The 26,860-nt window shown below is 36.8% G+C and overlaps 1 protein-coding gene across 2 annotated transcripts in view; it reads left to right on the top strand.

Moving 5' to 3' along the window:
• The first annotated feature begins 134 nt into the window (after positions 1–134).
• Positions 135–26,860, top strand: part of prkcaa (protein kinase C, alpha, a) — a 177,474-nt gene continuing 150,748 nt past the window's right edge. For both annotated transcript variants that reach the window (XM_028463973.1, XM_028463883.1), the window contains exons 1-2: positions 135–511; positions 12,413–12,444. In XM_028463973.1, the coding sequence (XP_028319774.1) occupies positions 345–511; positions 12,413–12,444 (199 nt within the window). In that variant the 5' untranslated portion in view covers positions 135–344. The remainder of the gene's footprint in view (positions 512–12,412; positions 12,445–26,860) is intronic.

Raw genomic sequence — 26,860 nt, 5'->3', positions numbered from 1 at the left:
GACTTACTTGTACTTGAGTACAATTTCCATCAAGTAACAATGCTTGTACTTGAGTAGGATATAGTAGTACTCTTTACAACTCTGGTAGTGCGCACAGTATTATGGGGGTGCTTTTATTGTGAAGGTGCGAACGGGATGCAGCAGGTGTTCCTGTGGGTGGCCTGACACCGCTGGGAGCTGTCAGTGGAGCAGCCCAGTGTTCGGGGCAGGCAGGGAAAGCCCTGAGAGACAGTAAGTACAGTGTCTCCACTGGTGACGACCCACACTGCGGGCTGCACTTCCACGCGGATTCTAACCAGCAACCTCAGAGGAAGCACGACTACATTTGATTAGTGCGGGCGGACATGGCTGATGCCAGTTTAAACGAGTCGTCCACCGCGGACGTGGCGAATAGGTTCGCTCGGAAAGGAGCGCTGAGGCAAAAGAACGTCCACGAAATCAAGAACCACAAATTCATAGCGCGCTTCTTCAAGCAGCCGACCTTCTGCAGCCACTGCACCGACTTCATCTGGTAAGATCTCCGTCTCCTCCACCACCTCCGCCCTAGTGCTGCTGCTGCCTGTTGCATGCTGGATAACTTCAGTGGACTGTCTGCTGTTGGCTTCACACTAACTTTCCCCTCTTCATCCTCACTACCTCTGAGCCTCAGGCTGGGCGATATGGACCACAGTTATTAACAATCAGTGCCACTTTAGGCTTTTTCTCCTCTAAGGGACAGCACGTGTGAGTGAGTTCTATAGTGTGGCTTGTTTATGGGAAAGCTCTGGGTCAAACCATCTGCATGTGCTTTTCATGCTGTTCTGAAAAGTAACAAAAGCAGCAACTCCTAAAAACAATTATTTTAATACAAAAAGAGCTCTAAAATATATATATTAATATAGGCAATATTATTATTTTGGCACTGCCTATATCAATATATATATATATTTTTAGTCTTTTTTCAGTCTTTTTACCTGCCATAGAGTCATTGGCCAGTTTAGGTCACGTGATAGGTGCACAGTTATATTTTAGCTCATTTATTTTTAGTTACCACGCTAACCCTTTTATTTTAACCCTAACCCTATCTCTAAGCCAGGAAATACCCTAAAATGTTTGTTTGTGTCAGATGTGTATTTGTAAAGATGGAATTTTCCGTGTTAAATATGTTAAAATGAAAGAAAAAAAAAATGTATGTAAAAAAAAAAAAGAGTGGGATTCGAACCCACATTAGCAGAAGGAAGAATCCTGGAGTGCTGTGGCTACGTTTAACTTATCACTTTCTATAGTTTTTAGGACTGTGTATCACCAGTTACCTCGCGATACGATACTATCACGATATTCCTGACCACAATAACAATATTATCGCGATAGAGCGATTCTGCGATAATCAATATATTGCAAGAAATTTCGTCCACGATACGTTACGATATCTGTGTCACTGAAGAAATTCAGAATTTATTGACCGCATTTCACAGGAATTACAAAATATTGTTAATCAATTTCACATGAATGACGGCCAAGAAAAACAAAGTGCTGCACAGTGGCTTTTCTGACCACAACTAGTCCAGTGTTGTGTTATGTTTAAGTCTTTAAAGGAAAACTGATACAAAATAATGCTTCACCAAAATATTAACAAAGAACAATAGTCAGCAACAGTAGGTATGAGAAAAACTGACCCATTTATTATTAACCAATTGGTTACATACATTTTAACCTTCAACATAATATCTACAGTATTCTACAGTTGAATAAATATAAAATAATATATATTGGAAATTTTAGATGCAGTCCGATGAATTACGATATTTGTTTTCTGGCTGATATCGGGCCAATATGGATTGGGACACCCCTAATATCAGTGCTGCTAAACAAGCAGAATGAACTTGTTTTTATGAAAACTGGAAAATTTCAATGCATATGAAAAATAAACATTTCAGTCCGTGCATTATAATATAAACAACTGGGTGGTTTATGAAACCCTGGGCACACGTTTGAACTTCTACTGACCACCATGTGTAAAATTCACCTTAAACCTGCACTGCAGACTGCACGTACATTTCAGTGCTAATACTAATATCAATTTAATATTTGTAAACTACTACTACACTTGTGTAAAAAGAAAAAAAATTAAAATATCAATAACGTACGGCAAGACGAAATATCGCAAAATATATCGTAGTATTGATTTTTTGGCACACCACGAGTACTTTTCTATATTGCCAAAATAGAAAAGTTGATATATCTTGATTTATTGCCCAGCCCTACCTCTGAGCCATCGTCTTTCCACAACAGTGCCAACACATGCCCTCCACAATATTACCAGTAGAGCTGGGCGATATGAGCAAAAACTCAAATCTCAATTTTTTTCTCAAAATCGTGACATATGATATTAATATCGATATTTTTATTTCAAATAAAGTCTTACCAGAAAGACAATTCTGGGTTAAATTTGATGGTGAAAAATGCCACTGAAGCATATTTATTAACAAACAACTGCCCAATATGTGCCACGTTAGTCTTTTTCTCATCTAAGGGACAGCACGTGTGAGTGAGTTCTGTAGTGTGGCTTGTTTATGGGAAGGTTTGGGTTAGGACGCACTTATTAATCCATCTAAATGTGCTTTTCATGCTATTTTGAGACGTAACGAAAGCAGCGACTCTTAAAACAAGTATTTTAATACAAAAGAAGATAAAAAAAAATGTATCTCAGAAATAAGTTTAAATTGTTTGACTGCACTCTATGAATAATATGAAATACTTGTATGATGTGTTTTTTTTACTGTGATTGTATAGATAAAAACGAGTTGAAAAACTATAGAAATATCTTGATATAGGCGATATAACTCGATATATCTTGAATCACAACATATTGCCTACCCCTAGATACCAGTTTTTTCATTTTCCCCTGTCACTCTGCATTAATGGAGTAACTGCAATCTTTGTTATTGTTGCAATGACTACAATTACATGAGCAGTAAACGCTGCACAGCTAAGCAAAGACTCTGGTTTATTCTGAAGTGTTGTTTGGCTAATTTACCCTTTTACAAGCTGATAAATAAAGGTTTTCAATGTCCGTTAGAACGCAAACATCCTCAGTTTGAGCGTCACCACAGCACTCCATGGATTCCAAAGACATGCGGCTAAGTTAAAGGTCTTCTTTTTAAAGTTTTTTTTTTATAACTGCTTCCTCTCCCAAGAGTGCAGTAAAACTTCTAAAGCATGAATACCAAACTCAAATACCCATAATCTGCTTACTTTGACCTCAAGCAGACCAGAGCATAATCATAAAACATAACACCTATTAAAGCTGCAGTATGTAAGTTTTTTTTCTTCTTTTTTTAAGGGGGGGGGGTGGGGGTTAATTTAGTCAAAAATCCATAATTCAAAGTCTTCTGATAGGAAATTGGACCTGGTGCAGAGGTCCAATTGGCCCTGTATAAGACCTGTAGAAATTGAGGAACGTGGCTGTTTCTCACAATTCTACATACTGCCGCTTTAATCATTGTTTTTGGGGAGATTACATTTTTTTTTTTTTTAATTCAGCTTTAAAATATATGTTTAATAAGCTCTAAAGTGTTGAGCCTAAGTTTTAAAAAATCAGTCAAGATACAGCTTGTAGAGTACGAACCCCTGCCAGGGGCCAAATGTCCTGTTGGCCAGATATTATCGGTTATCTGGATCATTGATCCTGATCATGGTACCATGATCATTCACACTTTAGGGACTTGGAAGAAATGTCTATCCCCATTAATAACCATAGAGTAGGTCAAAATGTATGGACACCCCATGAAATATGCAATCCAGATCCGATCCTCAATGGGATAATGGAAGAACCAACCTGACATAACTGAGTGAAAATTCATAGCGAGTAGGGCTGCAGCTATCGATTCTTTTTGGAATCGATTAATAAGACAATTTTTTTGTGTGTTTTTAAGCAACCAAAACATAATGCAGAACAAAAATGACGTGGCCGGTTAATTTATGTATTATTGATAATCGGCCCAGGCCTAAATTAGCGCTACATTACCTTGTTTCAGCGACGCTCGTTGAACAGCACGTGGATGCTTTCGGTTCAGATGCTGAATCATTGAAGTCGTACTGCTGTGATAAGCCAGGTATTGTTTGCAGTAAACACATGATTGCACTTTGTTCTCTCATCTTTGAGGATGTAATGATCACAGACTTTACACGTTCTCTGTCGCTTACTCTCCGTCATGGCGCCAACTAATTGCAAAATGTTTGTCGCGCATTCATGACGCGCTAGTGGTGTGCGGCCCCTGCGCGTCATAGGAATGTAACGATGCTTCGAGGCACTTGCCTCGAGGAATTTTTGTAATCGAGTTAATCGAGTAACTCGATGAGTTGTTTCAGCCCTAATAGTGATTGATCATTACGAACCCGGATGTGAATTTAGGGATTTTTAAAAACGAATCCAGAATCAGTATATTGATCCAGATTCCCTCCATAATGTAATGGAATCTTCCAAGGCCTCAGGTCTATCTTTGGTTACAATTTTGGCAAAATCTGTTTAGTTCTTTTGACATGAATCTGCTAACAGACAAACAATTAAATAAACGCTGGTGAAAATATTAAGAAAGTGTCTATTTGCACGGTTGCCGTAAGAACAACCCCCGTGCTAATGGTACGATTACCAAAGTACACTTACATAGGGTTAGGGTTAGGCTTAGTTTATAACACAGTATCGTAACAATTGTTAAGGTTAGGGTTAGGTTTAGGGTATTAAAACACTTTACATACAATACATTACAACATTGTTAAAAAATACTAAAGAGCTTAATTTTTTTATGTTAAATTGTGATTTAGAGGCTTTTAAAATGTCTTTAAATACTCAAAAAGGATTAGTCCACTGTAAAGGTGGCCATCCAGCTTCATTCTGTGGTTTCATCAAATTGAGCCCAAGTTCCCTGAACCCATTTTTTAGATTTTTAAAGACTATGGTTTTCAAACTTTGGTTGCTGTCAGGGTTGGGGTCAATTATAAAAGTAATTGATAATTAATTAAAATTATGGCATAATTATAATTGTAATTTTAAAAATGTATTGCTGTCATAATAATAAATAAATTGTAATTCAATTCAGATAATTTACTTTATAATTGTAATTGCTATGAAAATTCTACAAAAATTATACTTTAACGCAAAATTGGGGAACCATGTTACAGTTCTATGTGCAGTTCTACACATATGTAGTTAATAATTATTAAAATGTTTCATATCAAGCTTTCCCACATTTTACCATTTAAAAAAATGATTAAAACCTATATATGCATTGATTAGGTAGCCTATCTTCAATTGATAGGAAAAGAATAAAAAATAGATGATATATATTTGTTCATAGTGTGTTTCACAGCTGATTTCGGACCCGTTATCATGAGATGCTAACACAGGATGGTTAACTTTTATTAGGTTTTTTATTTCAGGCTCAGTAATTGTGAGTAATTGTAATTGAACTTTAGTAATTGAGACCATAATTGTGATTGACTATCTGAGGATTAAAAAAATAATTGTAATTTAACGCTAATTGGAAAAAATGCTGCTAACTAGAATCGTAATTGAACATTGTAACTGAAAAATGTATTTGACCCCAACCCTGGTTGCTGTAGATATATTTTTTACTCAACATTTATTAGATTTAAGCCCAAGTGGCTTTTCCTGGGTGAGCACAGGTTCTCTCCAAATGTCCAAACAAATGTTTATCTTCAATCTGTGTTTACTCAGGGCGGGATGCAAGGTTCAGTTCATCCTACTGAACTCATCCCTATGATTACAGGAAAACCCACAGTCACACTTCAGTGTAGGAATTATGAACCTGTGTGACAAAAACAACTTTATATTATTTATGCTGATACTGGGGGTGGGTGATATAGACTAAAATAATATGAAAAATCTATGTTGTTTAACTGTATACTAGAATTAGAGGCTAAAACCCTAACTTAAAAATGCATTTACCTTCTGATCCTGTGAATAGCTAACAGCATTGTTTGATAAATCCTCCAGTATTTGGCTCAGCTCTCGTGCTTGGTAACATCTTGAATGTAAGTGTGATAAACTGGAAGGCGACGTCCTTGGGCTACACCCATTAGTATATTCTTCTACTGTTTCAAGTAGGTGTGTGATCTTAGCACTTCTGTTGTGTGTTGTGTGGCCTGTAAGCATCGAGAGGTAAACGCTGATCTCCACATTTCTAGTCTGCACCATTTGTTTCTCTGTCTTATAAATGGTTACCATGCCCCTCTTTATGCAGGAATTATTGGTTATTATCAGGATTGTTGACACAGGCATTTTAAATTTTACCTCTAACTTTATGAGCGGGTTACTCTCTCATGGTATAGCCTGTTTATTACCACCACCAAGTAGGGCTGGGCAATATATCGAGATACAAGGGATTGGTGATTTTGCCTAAAAAAAAAAAAAAAATCTCAGGGTTTTTAAAGAAAAGTTTGAGTTTTGATTCAATTTTCGATTTTATTTTTTTCAATGCACTTAAAAATGACTGCAGACATCAAAAATATTGTCAAAAGTGCAACTTTATTGCTGTGATTGTCCTCAAGAGTTAAAGGGGACATATCATGCTAAATCCACTTTTTCAGCCCTTAAATGCATTTTATTGTATATTTAGAGTGCTTAGAAGTACAGAAAAAATCTAATTAGTCTCTTCAGGTGCTCCGTAGATATCTTCATATTCTGTTTTGGTCATATTTTTCAATCTGTTTCGATTTTTCTATTCTCTATTACGTTTTTTAAACAATGACGTCACAGTATTTGCAGCAGAACTGCCAAATTAGTACATCGACTCCAGGCCAAACACTCAATCCCCAATCCGCCATTTTTATTTCTTGCTTTTATTTTGTAGTCCAAGCTCAAGGATGCAGAAGTTACGAGAGGATAAGTCAAAATGTTCAGTTGTTGGATGTAGTAACCCACACGCTTCATTACAATGTCTCCCAGCATCAGAACCTTTTCGAAGTGCCTGGTTTAGTTTTATTTTTCACGGAAATGTACCCACATCTGCGGGTAAGGTCATTTTTGTGTGCACGAAGCACTTCAAGGATGACTGCTTCAGCAACCTCCGCCAGTATAAAGAAGGATTTGCCGAAAGACTTTGTCTGATTGAGGGTTCAATTCCTTCCACGACGAACAGAGCACTTCTGTAAGCTGTAAATAACGCTAAAAAGTGTGATGATCAGACGTCCCTGTCATTGTTTTGTTAGCATTAGCATTAGTCTTCATATGTTAGCGCTGTGTGCTCGTTTTAGATCCTTGATGATATGGCCTACGTGATTTAATTTAAGTCTAAAGTTTTCATTAGTCATTTCATTTTGCCGTTTTTGTCTCCGAAAAGACTGTTTTAAAATGCATTTCGTGACGTTAGCTTGGCGCTAGCGTTAGCTCGGTGCTTGTGTTAGATCACTTGTTAGGGTTCTGCAGGTTCGTCATCTTCATTTTCATCTCGCTCCGCCGGGTCCGACTCTGGCTCTAACATGTAAAGCTGGATGGACAAGTATTCTGTTGTTGACATTTTGTAAATAACCTCTGAATGTTATGCTCCACTACATAACTGTATCTCTTCTATCAAACTACAAAAATGGCCGAGCAGGGTGGAGTTGAACCGAGAGGGGGCGGGGTATGAAGTGTCTCATTTGCATTTAAAGAGACAGCACCAAAACGAGTTGCTCTCAGAAGCACATCAGAAAAGGGTAGAAAAGGGGCCTGTGGAGCTATAATAATGAGGAATTCAGACCCAAGCATTGCAGTTCCGCTTTATATAGACCACAACTGTATGATTTATATGTAAAAAGGAAGGATTTAAAACCATGATATGTCCCCTTTAAAATACATAGAACAATCCCAAAATAAAAAGTAAATGAGCCTCTGTCATTCAACAATTTTAGATTTAACCCAGGTTTAAGCAATAGTGCAACAGCAACTTTACAGTAGCTTAAATTTTTGAATATTAGGAAATCAGATAATTACATATTTTATTACATATAATATTACAATTAGAAGAAATAATAAACTCTTCTCTTAGCATCTCAGCATAGTGCGAATAAAAAATGGAACATGCCTGTGGTACACACATATAGCCTATTCAAATGGTAAACAAATGTAAACAAAGAGGGGGCGGGTTCACATCGGAACGTGAAAAAGTCCGAAAGAACTGTGGTGGGGGGAAAAAAATAAATAAATACAATTTTGAAAAACTCGAATTTGCAAAATAAAAATCGTTTTTATCTACAAATTTGATTAATCGCTTAAATTGATTTTTTGACCAGCCCTAAAATATATATGGGGTGGAAATGGTGTGAAGCAGTGTGAGCCGTATGATGGGTTATGCAATGAGGGACAGAAGTGGGGGGTTGTCTACAACCCGGCACAACAGTGTCTGACTGGACATCATCCCATTGCAGCCCATTAGAGCTATGTGTAGATGATGGATCATGTTTGAATATAAATAATGTCGGTGTTCTACTATTTAATCTTAGTTCTTAGTTCCTATTTTTAGGTTTAGGGCTTTGTTCCTAGTGGTTAGGTTAACGCTATTATACGGTATACGCTTTAGCAAATAAGTAGGTTTCGAGTTTACTTTTAAAGGTGGAGAGAGTAGCATCCTCCCGTACTAAGACTGGCAGCTGGTTCCAAAGGGGAGGAGCCTGGTAGCTGAATGCTCTGCCTCCTGTTCTACTTCTAGACACGTTAGGATGTTCCAGGAGACCAGCAGACTGAGAGCAGAGTGATGGATTAGTGAGTGCGTCCTTGCCAAGACCTTCTCCTAAACAAGCCACACTACAGAACTCACTCACACATGCTGTCCCTTTTAGTAGAAAAAGCCAAAAGTGGCACATATTGTGCAACTGTTTGTTAATAAATGTGCCTATGTGGCATTTTGCATCAGAAAAATGTAACCCTGAATTATCTTTCTGGTCAGACTTAAAGGGGCGGTATTATGAAAAAATCACTTTATAATGGTTTTGCTCTGGTGATATACATTCCTTTAGCCTCATTCAGAGGGTGTAAAAAGTCAGCTACAATTTTTTTGAAAAAAAATTGGTGTGCCGATACATTTCGACCTACTGTATTTTTATTAATGGTAATAGAATTTTTTAGACCTTTAAAGTGTGAATGATCATCATGGTACAACAATCATGATTACTGGCTTGGTTTCCATTACAGATTTTCGCAAAATAAAAGCTATATATCGAAATATCGACAAAGTATAATTGCGCTTTTAACGTGTTTCTATTGAAGGTTGTTTTGGGCAGGAGCCTCGTAACTCCCGTGAAATCTCATCCCACGAGACTTCGCTGCAGGAAGACGGACGTTCCAAACCTCCTTATAACACTCTTTATTCCTTTGTTGTTTCACGTCTAATGTGGCAGTAATCATTTTAACGTGTACTGCCAAGAAATGTCTACACGTACTGTGCCATGTTTTCTCGGAGAGCAGTGGTCATGTGACCAAGTACCTCACGTCATGTGACCATGTAGGTCACGTTCTGTGACGTGTATTTGCAGAAAAAGTGTTTCCATAGCGCGTTTGTGACACATTTCAATATCGAAACGTCTGAAATTCCTCCTTATGAAAGCTTAAAAACTTTTTAGCAATATTTGAGTGTTTTTTCAAAAGGTGTTTCCATCACCAGTTTTTATTGCGCTATTTAGATTTTGTGCATTTCCAAGAGTAATGGAAACACAACCACTGATCCAAATAACTGCCAATATCTGGGGCTTGGCGGAGGTTTGCGCTCTCAGAGTGCTCGTTTGTGTTGATTTTCCATGTTCCCCTTTTTAATTGGGTTGTTTTCCACTGAGTAAAGAATTGATCACATGTGTGTTTGGATACTTGACATTTTAATTGTGACTGAATGTGTTTGTGTGCCTGTGGTTGTCACTGTGAGGTAACTCTGTGATTGACCGTCACAGAGTCCACTGTCCTCCACACTGTGTAACCTGGCATTGGCTCTAACGCCCTTTGACCCTGAACAGGGATTAGCGAGTATTAGCGATAGCTGGATGTAATATCTATTCAGAAAGTACGCAGAGACAACAGCACGCCTTGATGATTGACTCACTGCTTCCAAAGCTAGCCTTCAATATACAGACCCTTTCCAAAAAATTAGAATATCATGGAAAAGTTGTTTAATTTCCATAATTCCAGGAACTAAACCCAAGCTGCTTGAGGTCCAGTGTGAAATATTTACAGTCAGTCATGATTTGGGGTGCAATGTTTTGTTCCTCACCTGTCTTCCTCCAAACCCTTGGACCTTGATTCCAGAATGAAAGGCTCACTTTACTTTCATCGGATAAGAGGAACTTGGACCACTGGCCTCCAGTCCTTCTTCTTCTCCTCTTTTTTTTCTGCAAAAACTGAAAAGTAAATGGTTTTATGAGCTGGAAGCCCAAATAATGTAAAAGAAAAAAAACAAATAAATACTTGAAATCATTTCCATTGTGGGTCTTGAATCTATAATCTATGAAAGTTTAACTTTTTGAATGGAATTATGGAAATTAAACAACTTTTCCATGATATTCTAATTTTTTGGAAAGGGTCTGTATATGTATGTTTGCCTCAAGAGCGTTAGTTCAAGTCACACTTGTAACACTGCACCCTTAATACGTACTGTAGAAGACATGGCTGAGATCAGAATTCCTGGAAAGCTGCACACAGTGTTTGTACGAGCAACTTGGATATTTCTGTCTGTCGTGATGAGGGCACTGAGTAATGTCCATGAGCTGGTGAGCAGGTCTCTAGTTTACTGTTTCCAAATGTGATGATTTTACCATAACTCTTTATCTTTCCAAAAAAATAGTTTTGTTTTTAAACCATACTAGTAATAATCATGTTAGTACATGTGGTGTGTGTTCAAATGTAAGCATTTTCGGTAACACGCTGTCATTATCTGTCGTTAGCATGAATAAGGTGTCATGAAGTGTCGTTCACTAAATAATGACACTTTTGGAGCTATGTTGGCATTGTTGGGTTAAGTGGACTGATTTAGTGGGATTAGATAGGGTTACGGGTTAGGGCAGACAGGCAACTGGTGGCCTCGGGGCCACATGCGGCCCTCGGTCTAATTTTATGTGGCCCCCAAAGTAAATGTACAAAACAGAAAAACACAAAACAAGCTCAAGAATATATTAAAGAAGCGAGTAATCACTCAGAAAAATATACAACTTTAGAGGTGTCCGGTATCAGCCAGAAAACGAATATCGGATTTTATTGGACTGCATCTGACATCACCGATATAAGTGCTCCGATAACATTTTCCATTCCAGCACTTCTAATAACCTACTGTTGCAGACTATTGTTCTTTGTTTGAGTAACATCACTAGATCAAGCTTTTTCTAACATTCCACATTACAAAATAAGTCATAAAAGTATGTATGATTCATGCTGATATCGTATCGGATCAATATCGGTATCGGCCGATACACAAGGCGGCAATATTGGTATCATATCGGAAGTGAAAAAGTTGTATTGGGACATCCTGATTCCTGAATTAATGCTCAGAGCACTCATTATTCTAAATGCTGACATGAATGTTGATCAACTGGCCCTCTGATCAAACACATTTTTGTGGCCCCCTGTGATAAAAGTTGACTTCCTCTGGATCAGGGCAGGGATAGGCAACTTTATCACAGCGGGGCCACAAAAATGTGATTATATCTGATCAGAGGGCCACATTATCATTATTATATTATTCATGTCAGCATTTAGATTAATGATTGATTTGAGCATTAATACAGGGGGGAAAAGGGCTTTGTCTTTTTTGTTTTTGTCTGTTGTTTTTTTGTCAGTTTTTAGTCATTGTGTGTTTTTTTTCTTTTGTTATTTTTTTGTGTTCTTGTAATTTTGTGTATTTTTTGTCATTTTTTGCATTATGTTGTAGCTTTGTGCGTCATTTTGGGCTCACTTTCTGATTTTTGTTGTTTTCTGTGTTATCCTGTAATTTTTGTGTGTCTTTGGAATTATCCTGTAATGTGTTGTTTTAGGTTTTTTGTGTTTTCATAGTCATATTGTTTATTTGAGTGGTTTTTGTGTCTCTTTGTTGTTTTATGACTCATTTTGTGTGTTTTTAGGAATGTTTTGTGTGTCAATTTGTGTGCTTTGGGAGTTTTTTTGTGTATTAAGTTGTTGGGAGTTATATTCCTTCCAACTTCTTGAAATACAATTTTTGGGGATTTGTTTTGGGGTGCCGCACAAAATTAGACCGAGGGCCACATGTTGCCCCAGGGCCGCCAGTTGCCTGTGTCTGGGTTAGAGTAATGAACGACACTAAATGACAGCCTTCACGACACCTTATTCATGCTAATTACACGTGTCATGTGATAATAAGGACAGCGTAATGCCAGCAATGGCAACATTGAAATAATGACCTGCTGTTCAGCTCAGTCTCTTTTTTTTTTTGTTTTTCAGGGGGTTCGGAAAACAAGGCTTCCAGTGCCAAGGTAAAACAAACGTGTCCATCATTTCACTGATTCTGATCTCACCTTTCTGTCTCTCACCTGTGATCAATCCTGTCAATGCTTGGAAATTATTGCTCTTTTCATTCTTTTTTTTTTTTTTTTAGCAAAACAGACAGAAAATGACATGACTTTTTTCTTTAATAACATACACATCAGGGTTGGGGTCAATGATGATGAATTCATGATGAATTCATGTTGGGTGTGGGATACATATGTATGTGTATATACGTATATATGCATATGTGTGTATCCATAAAATGAAGAGTCCGTCCTTAAGACTGCTCTACTGTAAAGTGTCTTGAGATACCATTGGTTATGATTTGGCGCTATACAAATAAAAGATTGATTGAGTGATTGAATTACATTTTTCAGTTACAATTACATTTTCAATTAATCATGTTTAATTACAATTCAATTACGATGACAGTTACCAGCATTTTTTCCAATTACAATTACTGAGCCTGAAATAAATAGCCATATAGAAGATTACCTTCCTCTTGTGTTAGCTTTCTGTTAGCATCTCTAATGCTAACGGTTCCTAAATCAGCTGTAAAATACACTGAAAACAAATATACAGGTATATGATCTATTTTCTATTGTATCTATTGGTTACCTTGTTAGGCTTCCTAATCAATGAAAATATAGGTTTTAATAGTTTTTTTAAATAGTAAAATGTGGGAAAGCTTGACATGAAACATATTTTAATAAATGTGAACTACATATGTGTGGAACTGTAGACAGAACTGCGTTAAATTATAATTGACAATTTTTGGAGAATTTTCATGGCAATTGTAATTACAAAGTCAATTATCTGAATCTGAACCCAGCCATAATTGTAATTAATTATCAATTACGTGATTATAATTATAATTGACCCCAACCCTGATACACATTATATTACATACAATACATTGTCTGTCAAGATAACTTTAATAGCTTTTCCGGAACAATTCTAAACTGCTTTTTTTTTGGTAGCAGTCATATGTAAATAACTCTGACTCGACTATTCTTAAGAAGAATTCTACAATGTTTATCTTCATAGTTATTTACTCATTCTGTATTAGAGAGTGATGGAGTTTAGATGTCTGTGACTCTGCCAACAATAACCTGCTTTTTATTGAATGCTATTATAGATTGACATTTTTATCTTGCGATTACCCATCTATAACATTTGAGTTTCAGCATGCGTGGATGCATTTTCAGAATTCCTCATCTAATGTGGAAAGCTTTACTCTTGAGTTTGCTTTTGAGTGCTTCATTGTTATAATGGAGGATATTGAATGGCTGCACCACTTCCACAGCGTTTCTACAACGTCATCAGAGGTGTAAAGAGTGCTGATATATCCAACTCAAGTAGACGTACTGTTACTTGATTGAAATGGTACTCGAGTATATATAAATACAAACAACATTTAACTTGAGGTGTAATATTTTGAATCACATAAAAACAAATTAAAGGCAATATAAGGCATGATACCTTCATCCTTTAAATAGGTAAGTGTATGGGAACAAAATTAAGGCATGACATCTTCTTATTGCACCTGATATGTGATGCTCGACGCATCTGAGGACAAGCTAGGTTTGCTTTAAAGATGAAAGCACACGCACACATGCACAGATTTCCTAAGAGCCATTGTAACTAAGGCAAGGCAAGGCAAGGCAAATTTATTTGTATAGCACATTTCATACACAAGGCAATACAATGTGCTTTACATGATCAAAAAATGCAACAGAAAAAAATCCATCAGCTTAAAAATCAGTAAGAACATTAAAGGGGACATATCATGGTTTTAAATCCTTTCTTTTTACATATAAATCATACAGTTGTGGTCTATATGAAGCGGAACTGCAATGCTTGGGTCTGAATTCCTCATTATTGTAGCTCCACTGGCCCCTTTTCTGCCCCTTTTCTGATGTGCTTCTGAGAGCAACTCGTTTTGGTGCTGTCTCTTTAAATGCAAATGAGACACTCCATACCCCGCCCCCTCTTCAGGTGACACTCGGTTCAACTCCACCCTGCTCGGCCATTTTTGTAGTTTGATAGAAGAGATACGGCTATGTAGCGGAGCATAAACTTTTTATTCAGAGTTTATTTACAAAATATCAACAACAGAAGACTTGTCCATCCAGCCTTACATGTTCGAGCCAGAGTCGGACCCGGCGGAGCGAGATGAAAATGAAGATGATGAACCTGCAGAACCCTAACAAGTGAGCTAACACAAGTACCGAGCTAACACAAGCACCGAGCTAACGCTAGCGCCAAGCTAACGTCACGAAATGCATTTTAATACAGTCTTTTCGGAGACAAAAACGGCAAAATGAAATGACTAATGAAAACTTTAGACTTAAATTAAATCACGTAGGCCATATCATCAAGGATCTAAAATGAGCACACAGCGCTAAAAAGTGGATTTAGCATGATATGTCCCCTTTAAAATCAGCAATAAACACATTAAAAAACCGACAGTAAAAACATGAAATCAACAATAATAGGATTAAAACCCCCCTCTGATGCTGACTTCAGCTCTGCTGGCAGATTGTTCCACTTCTTTGCAGCATAACAACTAAAAGCAGTCTCACCATGTTTGCTGTGAACTCTGGGCTCCACTATCTGACTTGTGTCCATAGATCTGAGAGACCTGCTGAGTTCATACCTGACTAACATCTCACTGATGTATTCTGGACCAAACCATTCACAGATTTATACACCAGCAGCAGAACTTTAAAGTCTATTCTGAGGCTGACTGGGAGCCAGTGTAAAGACTTTAAAACTGGACTAATGTGATCACTACAACTAAGTCACTCCAGATTTAGACAGTTCCATTTATGTTGTTGGTATTTAAAGCATTTGCATTGGGGAAATGTTAACATATACAGTAGATCATTTGCATCTGTTTAGAAGTCCATGAGTGCCAATAACACCCACTCCCCTGAGTGATATCCTCTCACAGAAAATGCTGGCAAGGCCTTCTATGTAATGATAATCAGGCTGAGCAGTGACTCAACCTAAGTGGTCTGATCTTTTTTACCTCATCACGTTATTGCACAACCTGATTTCACCGTCTGCATGTCCACCATGCATCTTCTGCCATGCCTTTTTTCACTTTTATCCTTATTGTCACGGTCACACAACAATTGTTAAAATGATTGAGCATGAAGCACTAGAAATGAGCATGAATTGCAGCTCTTTTTTTCTCCCACCATGAAATCATGGCCACGCCTCATAAATAAGTAATAACTTGGCTTTATGAAGAGGAAGGTTATTGGCTACTCTGCAGATTTTCAAAGAAGAAAAGGTCCCCATTTCATCACATCTTCTTAGCCATCAAATATTAAACCTTATATATAAAAAAAAATCATAAGATAGAAAATAAGGGTCAAGTCTTCCAGTAGAGAGAGTGAGTCTCTGGGTATCTTTCTGAAAATGTTAAGTAATAGTTTGAGTGTGTGACATTTTTCTAACAAGGTCGACATTTATCTTCTAGCCCTGCAGATGTCCTTTTTACAACAATACATTGGGCTACACAGCAATACAATATTAAATGGAGCTTTTAGGTGTGTGAGATTTGAGGTGTAAGGTGCAATCTTTCCAAATCAATGGCGTTTACACCGAACGTGACTGAAGCGACTACATGACATTCAAAATCAATGTAAATGACGCAATCTCCAGCAACTTCCCTTCAAGTGACCTGACTTGCACTATTCCGGCGACTAGGTCCTGCGGGAGCTAGTCACTCAAAGTTGAAAAATTTGAACTTTTCAAGCAACAACCGTCACTGTCTGTAGACCCGAGGCAGCAGCTCCTCCCTCCCGCTACAGTGAGACGGCTGCAGCGGGAGGCTGTACACTTCCTCAACTGACCAGGGGAAAATTAAAATGGTTAACTTCTTCAAAAAGCCTACATTCTGGGTGAACACATCCTTTAGTAACTCAGTAACTTGATCATTAAACCCTAAAAGTGGCGCTGTTAATGATAAGTGCTGTAAACGTACGGCCGGAGAAGAAGTGATCAGCCCTCTTTCTTCTGTGTCACCGGCTCCGCACACATTCTGTTCCTTGGTCGTCACGTCACTGGAGCGATGGAGTGACCAAAAAGCGTCACTATGTTCAAGCGAGTCTTCAAGGGTAATTGATGTGACTGCAGTCGCTACAGGTGCGTTCGGTTTGAACTTAGTAGTAGTTGTAGTAGTTGTAGTAGTAGAACAATAGGCGATATTGTACTTTTTTATATCGCTAAAATAGAAAACTCGATATTGCTTAAATCTTGATATACAGTATCGCCCACCCTAAACCCAGCTATTACATATAGAAGGTTGCGCTCATAAGTAGTAGCTAAAAATATTGACTGTATTTTTATTGCTATAATAATATAAATAGACACCTATTAGAGGCTTTGATTTATTTACCTATATTAACATGACACTTAAAATGTCTCATTAGTGTTGAAGTTGTTGCTACAAACAAACCTTACCAGGAGGTAGATTGTATCACGTGTTAAACGATAAATCTGCCATTTCCCTGGCAGCATTAGTTGCAGAGTCTTGTTACAAAAAGCAGGATTGCTGCTATTGTACATGCTGGGTGTCTTAAATTACCATTTAGATAACTTACAGTTCGAGATGTTTGTGCAAATGTTGCTCTGTGTAGGCATTTCAATCTTTATTTTCTTGTTGAGCTGCAAACCATAAAATAAGGATAATTTTAGGGGTATTTTTCCACACTGTGTCTATTGGATTTCTGATTGGATGACTTTTTGTTAGCCACTGAGCAACCTTCTTAAAGTGTTTGGGCCATCAAATTTCTTACTTCAAACACATTATCAATATCGAGTCTTGATGCAACCTTCCTTTCTTGCCTCAGATTTTGTTGCCTTTTGGATGTTCGTTGAAATACTAATCAAGAAGATGAAGATTAGATCAAGCTTTTGATCTTTTGTCTTGAAAGATGAAACTTAAGACCCTCAGATGACTAAAGAATTGATTCTCTTTCAAATTGTAGTGATTTGGCTTTTTTTTTTTTTGATTTTTGCTTAAAGCTGGCAAATCATCACCTTAACAATAGACATTCTTGCACTGATCATCTCAAATATTTCAAGAATTAGTAATTCTCCCATCAATTGCCCTTTGACACTTTGGATTCCTAAATAATGATCCCCAGAAGCTTTAGTTTTTAGTCGGAATATATGTAGATGATGACTGTTTCTGTCTAAGTCTTGATCTTATTCAACAGAGGATTGCATCCTACGACGTAGTGTTAAAAGTAATATTTCCACAGCACCGGCTGAAAAACCCATGATTCTGGAATGTTGAGGCAATGATTGCTTCCTGTTTGAGTCATTGTTTTTTTTCTTCCAGGATGACCTGTAAGTTCCTCCATGGTTTATTGGAAAATTTTTACTGACATGATTACACTTAAGGCTCATCTGATGGTCAGATAAGCTAATGAGTTTTGGGAGAGCATCATGTATTAGTTATTTGTTAGTCACCCTTTAGTCTATATGGATAGTGTGTTGTGAATTTAAACACTCTGGAATATATTAATTCCAGCAAGTTTCTTTCTGTCTTCTTTTTGAATATTATGTTAAGGTTTCATTTATTCAGACAACTTTTTTTTCAGGAAATTTATTTTGATCTCCTGACATGTTTCGACTGCCAACTGCCAGTCTTCTTTAGAGGCGTCTGCTGATCAGTTTGATGTGTCCTTGACTTTCGCGTAATAATTCCAGCAAATTTTTTTTGTCTTCTTATTCAATAATATGTTAAGATTTAATTTATTCAACAACTTTTCAGGAAATGTACTTTGATCTCCTGGCATGTTTTGACTGCCAACTGCCAGTCTTCTTCAGAGGAGTCTGCTGATCACTTTGTTCATGTATCCCTTACTTCCGCGTAATAATTCCAGCAAATTAATTTTGTCTTCTTTTTGAATAATATGTTAAGGTTTCATTATTTCAGACAATTTTTCAGGAAATTTATTTTGATTTCCTGACATGTTTCGACTGCCAACTGCCAGTCTTCTTCAGAGGCGTCTGCTGATCACTTTGATGTGTCGTTGATTTCCACATAATAATTCCAGAAAGTTTTTTTGTCTTCTTTTTGAATGATATGTTAAGGTTTCATTTATTCAGACAACTTTTCAGGAAATGTAATTTGATCTCCAGGTATGTTTCGACTATCAACTCCCAGTCTTCTTCAGACACGTCTGCTGATTGCTTTGATGTGTCCTTGAGTCCGCGTAATAATTCCAGCAAGTCCTTTTTGTCTTCTTTTTGAATATTATGTTAAGGTTTCATTTATTCAGACTTTTTTCCCAGGAAATTTACTTTGATGACATGTTTTGACTGCCAACTGCCAGTGTTCTTCAGAGGACACATAAGAAGTCTGGCATTTGACAGTTGAAAAATGTCAGGAGATCAACGTAAATTTTCTTTAAAAAAGTTATCTGAATAAATGAAACCATAAAATATTACTTTAGAACAGTGGTTCTCAAACATTTTTTCAGCTCAAATACCCCCTTTCTCTTATTTCTGAAATTGAGTAGCCCCCTTTTGTCCTACTACAACATTTTGCTTAGAAAACTATTTAAAAACAACTATAGAGCATAATGAGGGAATGAATGAGTGATGACACGCATTTTAAAGAATCTAATATTTTAAGTACGTGGAAAGAAACAGTATTTAGTGCAGTGGTTCCCAAGCTTTTTTTATGGATCGTGATCCCATTTTGATCCCAAAAACATTTTTTTTCTAGAATTAATTTTTATTATGTCAGAGCTCAGATATTATTTTTTTACAGCACTTTAGTTGAACTAGGTTTATATTTTACAAAGTGAAAGTTTAGAAATGTAGATTGAAGAATTTCAAAAATCTATTTAAATTTTTCAGAAATCTCAGGCGACCCCACATCGGCTCCAGATCCCAAGGTTGAAAAACACTGATTTAGTGCCTCCTGAATAGATTTATTTCTATAGTTTTTATCATTTCCGAACTTCTCCCGCGTGGTGTGTGATCAAGACTGACACTAACTATTCGTTAATTTTCCACGCTCTCTCTCTCAAGTACCCCCTGTTGGGCCATCGCGTACCCCCATTTGAGAACCCCTGCTCTAGAATGTATCTTGCAATTAAGATATACTTCTACAATCAATGCCACCAACCATTACTCATAAGGCCTTGGATTTTATAAAGTGTTGAAAGTTTTCAATCTTGCTTTAACAAACAGCAATGACAGCAAACCTTAAATACTGTTGATGCACAATTGTTTTGCTAATCACAGTGTTTGGACAGAGCTCACAATATCCTTGTTCACATCCGCCATTGAAAAGGCTGAAAAGACATTTGTTAACAGCTCCTTGTCCTGTGGACTGGTGCTTTATAATCTTCCTTAACTTCACGTAGTTGTGTTATTTAACTGTTGGCATTCATTCAAAAAGGTTTTCTTTGTTTATTTTCAAGCGCAAGGTTGGGGTTGGGGTCATTTTTCAGTTACAATTTTGTTTTTAGTCCATATTCAATTACAATTCAATTACGATTACAGTGACCAGCATTTTTTCAAATGACGATTAAATTATGATATTTTTTTATCCTCAGAAAGTCAATTACAATTACATTCTCAATTACTAAGGTTCAATTACAATTATTCAAAGTCATTGAGCCTGAAATAAATAACCTATTAAAACATTCCTCTTGTGTTAGCTGTTTGTTAGCATCTCTTTTGATAACGGGTCCTAAATCAGCCTTAAAATTAGGCTTCTTAATCAATGAAAAATTCAGTTTTAATATTTTTGGTTCATATATATACTATATTGTTTATAATTTTTATGTTTTTATATTTTTGAAAGCTTGATATGAAACATATTTTAATAATTGCTAACTAAATATGTGTAGAACTGTGCATAAAACTGCAACATGGTTCCGCTGTTTAGCGTTAATTATAATTAACAATTTTTCATGGCAATTAAAATAACAAAGTAAAACAATTTATTTACAGTTAAGACAGCAACAGATTTTTAAAATTACAATTATGCCATAAATGTAATGAACAATCAATTACGGGATTACATTTATAATTGACCCCAACCCTGCTCATGGTTCGCTACTGTACCTCTGAAGTGTCAATGTTTAAGTGAAAAAGGACAATATTAACAGAGTTTATATAGATCTATGCTTGGATTCATTCTATTACCAAGGGTTCAAGTGTTGGCTAATGACAGCAGATTGATTAAGGATGTTCTCTTAAATATAGACATCAAGATCAAACAGTCAGCACTTTAAGTGGGCTGTTTCTGTTTTGTGGCAGATTTGTGCTTCATTAAGACAGCAATGCACAGGGTCAGGCTTTTCTCCAATGAACCACATGGCCTGTCCTAAACAACATCATTTCATCATGAGACACATGACAGTTAGCAACCACCTCTGTTAGCCTGAAAGAAAGCTTTTATGATGAAAGTCCCACTGAGTAATGTTCTACTGTTATGATTGGACAAGTGTTTATGCATACACTTTAACAAAGCTTTAATTTAAATAGATGTACGGTAGCATAAGATAAAATGAATTCTAACAGTCAGTATAGTTGCTAATGCTTAAAAGTGTTGCCGAGCAATGTGAGTGATTTTTTTTTAAAAATTTTTTATTTGTTTATTTTTTTAATGCTTGAACTATATGTTCAAATGTATAAGTATGTTCTGATTTACAAGTTAAAAAAAGCTTTTTGAGGGGTTTTGTTTGATTTTAAGAAAATGTCAACCAATTTATTCACATTTTATTCAGATCTATTGGTGAAAATTATGAGCAAAGGAATTGAAATATGCATAATTTTTGTTGAAATCTATAAGGCTATGTCAGTGCTGGACCATGAATCTAATTCATAACTATGAAGTGCATCATCAAGTAATGCTAAAAATTGTTTAATTCAAGTCCAGAGGCATTACATTATTGTAAATATTTAGAATGAAATGGTTATAATGAACCCTTGAGCCACCAGCTTCAGTCAGACGTGTGAAACCACAGAAACCCTCCTGTAGTATCTGTTCCTTGGCCACCTTTGTCCGTGCTGTCACTGTTCTTTTTCATCCCCCTCTTTAAAAAGCAGCAGTATAATTAGAACAGAGACAGTTTCGCTGCTATTAGCTTTGATGCCGACAGCTGAATTTTCTATTTGCCAGTAAAAATGATCAAGCTTTCATCCAAGGGATCCCCACACTAATTTATTCCTACTTGCTTTATAAACTAGGTTTTTAAAGCCTTCCTGCCTCAATTTTATAATTTCATCATTTATTTTTTCTTGTTTTGTTGGATATCCTTGATGAGAGAGAAGCCCTATTCGAGTTTACATTAAAACATTGAATGTGTTCTTTCTGTAAAGCACATGCATGCACACCAATACAGTCACCTCATTCTGGTAAACAAAGTACCAGTCAACTATTTGGGTCTGGCGGGAGGTTCTCCACACGAGACCTAAAATGGTTGAGCTGTAATAAAATAATAATAAGACAGAAAAATAAATGCTCTTCAAAAATACTTCTCACTACAGACCAGCAAATACAGCGTAAGAGATACATTTATGTTTATTTTACCAAAAGCAAGATCAGAAGTTAAATGAAAATGTGTCTGTTCTGGGGTTAATTTGTGGAATACTGCGAATAAAAAAACAAAAAATGAGTCACACACTGTGTGTGTGTGTGTGTGTGTGTGTGTGTGTGTGTACACACATATATATATATATATATATTCCATATATTATATTATATATTTATATTCCATATATATATTGAATATATATAAATGTACTTGTTGAATGCTTGCATTTATTATGTGTATTTTTGTGTGTTATGATGTATGTTGGGCATATTAGCATTTTTGCTACTGCCTGTTTCAGTCTCGTTATATATTTTTTATGTTTGAATATTTTTGGTTGGACTGAAACTGAACAATCCAACTTAAAAAAACAAAACAAAAGCGAGTTAAGCGTTGTATGAATAGAGCAGAGCAGTAAAGATGCATCATTGCCGATGTGTAAGTGTTTATGGGATAGCAGAGAGCAGAGTTCAACAAAGTCTAAATTTAGAGTTGCTCTTTGGTCCTTCAAAGATATACACTACAAGCCCCGGTGTTGGTTTGGTTTATATGAGAACACATGGTCTGTGGTTTCTGGATGCCAATGTGAACTTACATAAGAGCTTTATCTAAAAACGAAATCTATTCTGTACTTTGCCTGAAGATATTGTCTACGTGCAAGGCATTAATCATAATGGAAGTTTTTGAATAGATCAAATAAATGAGATCGACCACAAGTACTCTGATAATAGCACTTTAACATAGTTTAAGAAGTATCAGTTTGAGGCATAGGAACAAATGGACAAACACTTATTACTTCACTCTGCACATTAATCTTTGTATGTTTTGTGAAGGTTGTTCAAATACGACAAGCTAGATACATATGTCAATAACAATGGAGACAAGAATGAAATGGGACAATAAACCGTTGGCCTACAATCACCATTAGGTCCAGTATCAACGCTGTTGATATTGTTCGCTTTGAGCACAGCCGCTGCCATTGGCCGCCAATAACTTCCGGTAATTATTTGAGTCTTTAAACGGCTCTGTGTGCGTGCGGCTATGACACTCCTCCCCCCTCTCATGTCCCATTCATAAATCAATGTAGTTATTGACAACAAAATCCCAAATTGCCTGCCAATAATTTCCGGGTTTGCTGTTCACTTTGAGCACAGCCACTGCCATTGGCCGCCAATAACTTCCGGGAACTATTTGATTCTCTATTGTTGCAACTCTCTTTCTAAATACTTTCTGCAGAGATAATGCTAACAAGCTAACGCTACATGTGCTGCTGCTGCTGCAGCAAACGCTACCAGAAAAGCCTGGTTGTCGACGGTCAACACAGCGAGCGACTGGACTGGACACGGAAGGTGGATTATTGATGAATTTCTTTCTTGCCGGCTTCTCCGTTTTGTTGTTGTCTTCTGGCACGCGCCACGTTACTTTTAACTTTATTAACTTTATTCATTTCAGCCAACACAGTAGAAAGATGGAGAGCTTCTCTACTACACAACCATTTGAGTTTGTGAACTTCAGGTAAAATAAAAATAAAAAAACAAAGCAGACAAAAACAAAAAAGCAACATAGTATAACAAAACACAAAACAACAACAACAACAACCTGGCAAGCACCCAAGAGGTTAAACCAGAAAATATAACAAAATAACGTGCCATTATTTGGTCTACATCTTTTTCACAAGTTTGTTTGGATTTTCTTGGAGTATTCTGGTTTTCTATCACAGCCTAAAAACACTTAAAATCAAATTTGTGCATTTTTAATTTTCATGCTATGCCCTTTGATGAGCTGGCAACCAGCCCAGCGTATTTCCTGCCTCGAGCCCTAAATGTGCTGGCCTATGCTCCAGTGTATTTTTGACCCTGATCAGGAAATGCAGGAAAAGAAGATAAACAGATGAAAAGAAGCAGTGAGGAATTAAAAAAAAAAAAGATTAAGAACGTTGAAAAAAAGTCAGTATTAAATTAAGAATACATTTTTTTTTTACATTTTGTATAAGATGGACCTCAATGGTTAGACATCTAGAATGTTTGAAAGTGCGCTGATTTTTCTGAGAGCTCTTCACCTTCCACTCTATGGTGACAGCTTGCATTATTTATCGTCTAATTCCCACTATGCATTTGGAGCAAACACTGAGTTGAGTTCAATCATACAGTTGCGTTTGCCTGTGTTTGGGCTAATGTTTGCATGAGAAAATTATGCTCAGTGAGGCTGTATTATGAAAATTTCCCATCATACATGGGTTTTTTTGTCATTGGTTAACGCTGCATGTAGTGCAATCTTTTTGCAACAACTATGCGTGTTTTCTTTAAAGCATAAATAATAGCATTAGGGTGTTTTTAACATACCATGTTTTCCAAAACTGGCCACGGTTACATGATATTTTTAAATTCAGAATTAAAGTATTTTGCTTCGTGTTTACATAGAAATGGTAATTCCGAATTGAGGTTTACATGGAAATGTGTTTATTTGCCTTCATTTAATTTTGCTTTAGGTCTGGAGGTTGGGAAGTGTTCTGATTGGACAGAGGGCGAATGTGACGTCTACCGTAATAAAAAAAAAAAAAAAAAAAAACACCAAACCAACATTTTATTTTTGTCATAACGACAGGACGAGCATGTACAGAACGACTGGAATTATCTTAAAGCAGAATGAACGTATACAAGATTGAGGAATCATTCAACTCGGAATTAAAATCAGAATAAACCAGCTACTTACTTCGGATTTAAAGAGTAACTAAACCCCTGCTTTCTCCTGATCTGCCAGTAGGAGAGAAATAAAAAAAAATGCCTTGATTATGGGCGGGGTTCCTAGAACAGTTAAGACACGCCCAGTCTATACTATAAAATCTCCAATGAACAATCTATGCTATGTTAGCTAGCTACTCATTACTCATTATACCTCTCTATTCACTCTTCTCTCAATCCAACCTACTCACCACAGATTCTAGAGCCCACAGGGGCTAATTTTTATAAAAGGGGCGGGGCTAACAGTGCTTGTTTGTGAAGCAAGATGGTCCCAAAATGTCACATGATCTTGTTCTTAAGCCAATAGCAAAAATCATGGCAAAATATGGCAAATTGAAATACTTCAAATCAAATGTTGAGAGTTGGACCAGGATCAATCAACAGCACTACTTCCAACCCAAATACATTTGTATTGAGCAGTTTTGGGGTCCAGTTACTTTTTAAGTTTAAATTCGGAATGGCCATTTTCATTTGAAATTAAGTGTTTACAAGGTGATTTTTAATATTTATAAAGATGATTTAGCTTTTATTCTGAATTAAAGGGGATTTAAAGGCAGGGTAGGTGATTTTCGAAAGCTAGCATGAATTTGAATGTAGCTTCACCGACGGCTCCGCCTTTCCCCCCCTCCCTTCTGTGCTCTGTGTCACTCACATGCATGAGAACCACTGCTTCAGAAGTGGACCTAAGCTCATCGCTTTGTCGTCCCATTCAGCGCTAAGTAAAGATTAAACTTTATCATTTTTTACTGTATGTTAAAAAAACATGACTAAAAACTCTGTTTTAAGTCCGTCACCGGTGAAGCGCTTTGAACGTGGGCTCGTGCACGTGAGGGGTCGAGAACGAGCAAAGAGACTAGGAGACGTGATTGGTTAATAAAAAAACGAACAGCCAGGCCTGCGATTGATATCAGACAATAATCTGGGTTTTTTTTTTCACATTAAAGAATAAAAAACACAATATTGATACATCTGGAGAATTTTATTGCTCGACTGTTTAAGGCATTTACATGAAAAACATTCCTTGAAAAACCTTTTTTCTCAACAACTAACGTTTGGTGTTTTAACAAAGCTGAAGGCAAAATGGCAATGGATATCAATGTTCATACTTTAGATTGATTTTACTGTCATTGATCAAACAAATGATTAATCGAGCTCGATCGGTTAATCTTTACACCCCTACTGTGTACACTTTATTACACTGATACTGCAACGCTATTGCACTATTTTAGTATTTTATTATTGTATTAGTGACTAACCTGTTTTTATTGTTTATAGTTTTTACTATCCTGCCTTTTGGCATCTGTGTAGCTGCAGAATAGTATACAATATACAATCTTAATTTCCCCTGGAATAATCTATCTATCAGATACAGAATCTTTGTCTGACATTAGTTTGTTTTACAGATTAGAAAAAGGCACGTTTTAAATTGTATTACTAATTTTTCGTCATAAATTCATAAATTGCAATAATGTATGAAGTAAATAAGTGATGTATTAAATCACGTGTACGTATAAGACAGCAGTTTGACGTGAATAGTCCCAAGAAATTGTTTTCCAAAACTGTGAATAAACGGATAACAATTTCAGTAGCCCCTTTGCTAGATAGCCATTAAAGGTGCAGTCCGCAACTCTCAGATTGCTCTCTCCCCCTCCCTCCCCGCTGCTCTCTTGCCCTGCCCCCAAACTTTCCATAGTCCCTCCCTCAGAGGAGCTAACAAGCTAACGTTAGTCCGACAGCAACATCACAATAATATAACATGCTCTGTTAAAAGCATATTACAGCAGCGCTTCTCTCTCTCTATGTGCACACACCTCAGCAGCAGCAGCAACAACACAGTGTCACTTACAGCAGCCACACTGAGGCTGCTGCGCGCACATGAACAACACATGAACTACAGAGTTCTAGTGTAATAATTACAAATCAAACATAATGTAAATCAAGCAGCAGTAATTACCTTTCAAGCAGAAAAGTCACCAATTCCATCTTCCTCTACTCCTCCAGACCACACCACTGTAAAAAAAACGGTGCTCTAGCTCTGGGAAAGGGGTGGGGCCTGTGAGCAACAGCTGTCAGACAGCCAATCA

The sequence above is a fragment of the Gouania willdenowi genome, chromosome 1 (genome assembly GCF_900634775.1).
Source record: "Gouania willdenowi chromosome 1, fGouWil2.1, whole genome shotgun sequence".
NCBI lineage: Eukaryota > Metazoa > Chordata > Actinopteri > Blenniiformes > Gobiesocidae > Gouania > Gouania willdenowi.
This window is presented reverse-complemented; position numbering and strand designations above follow the sequence as displayed.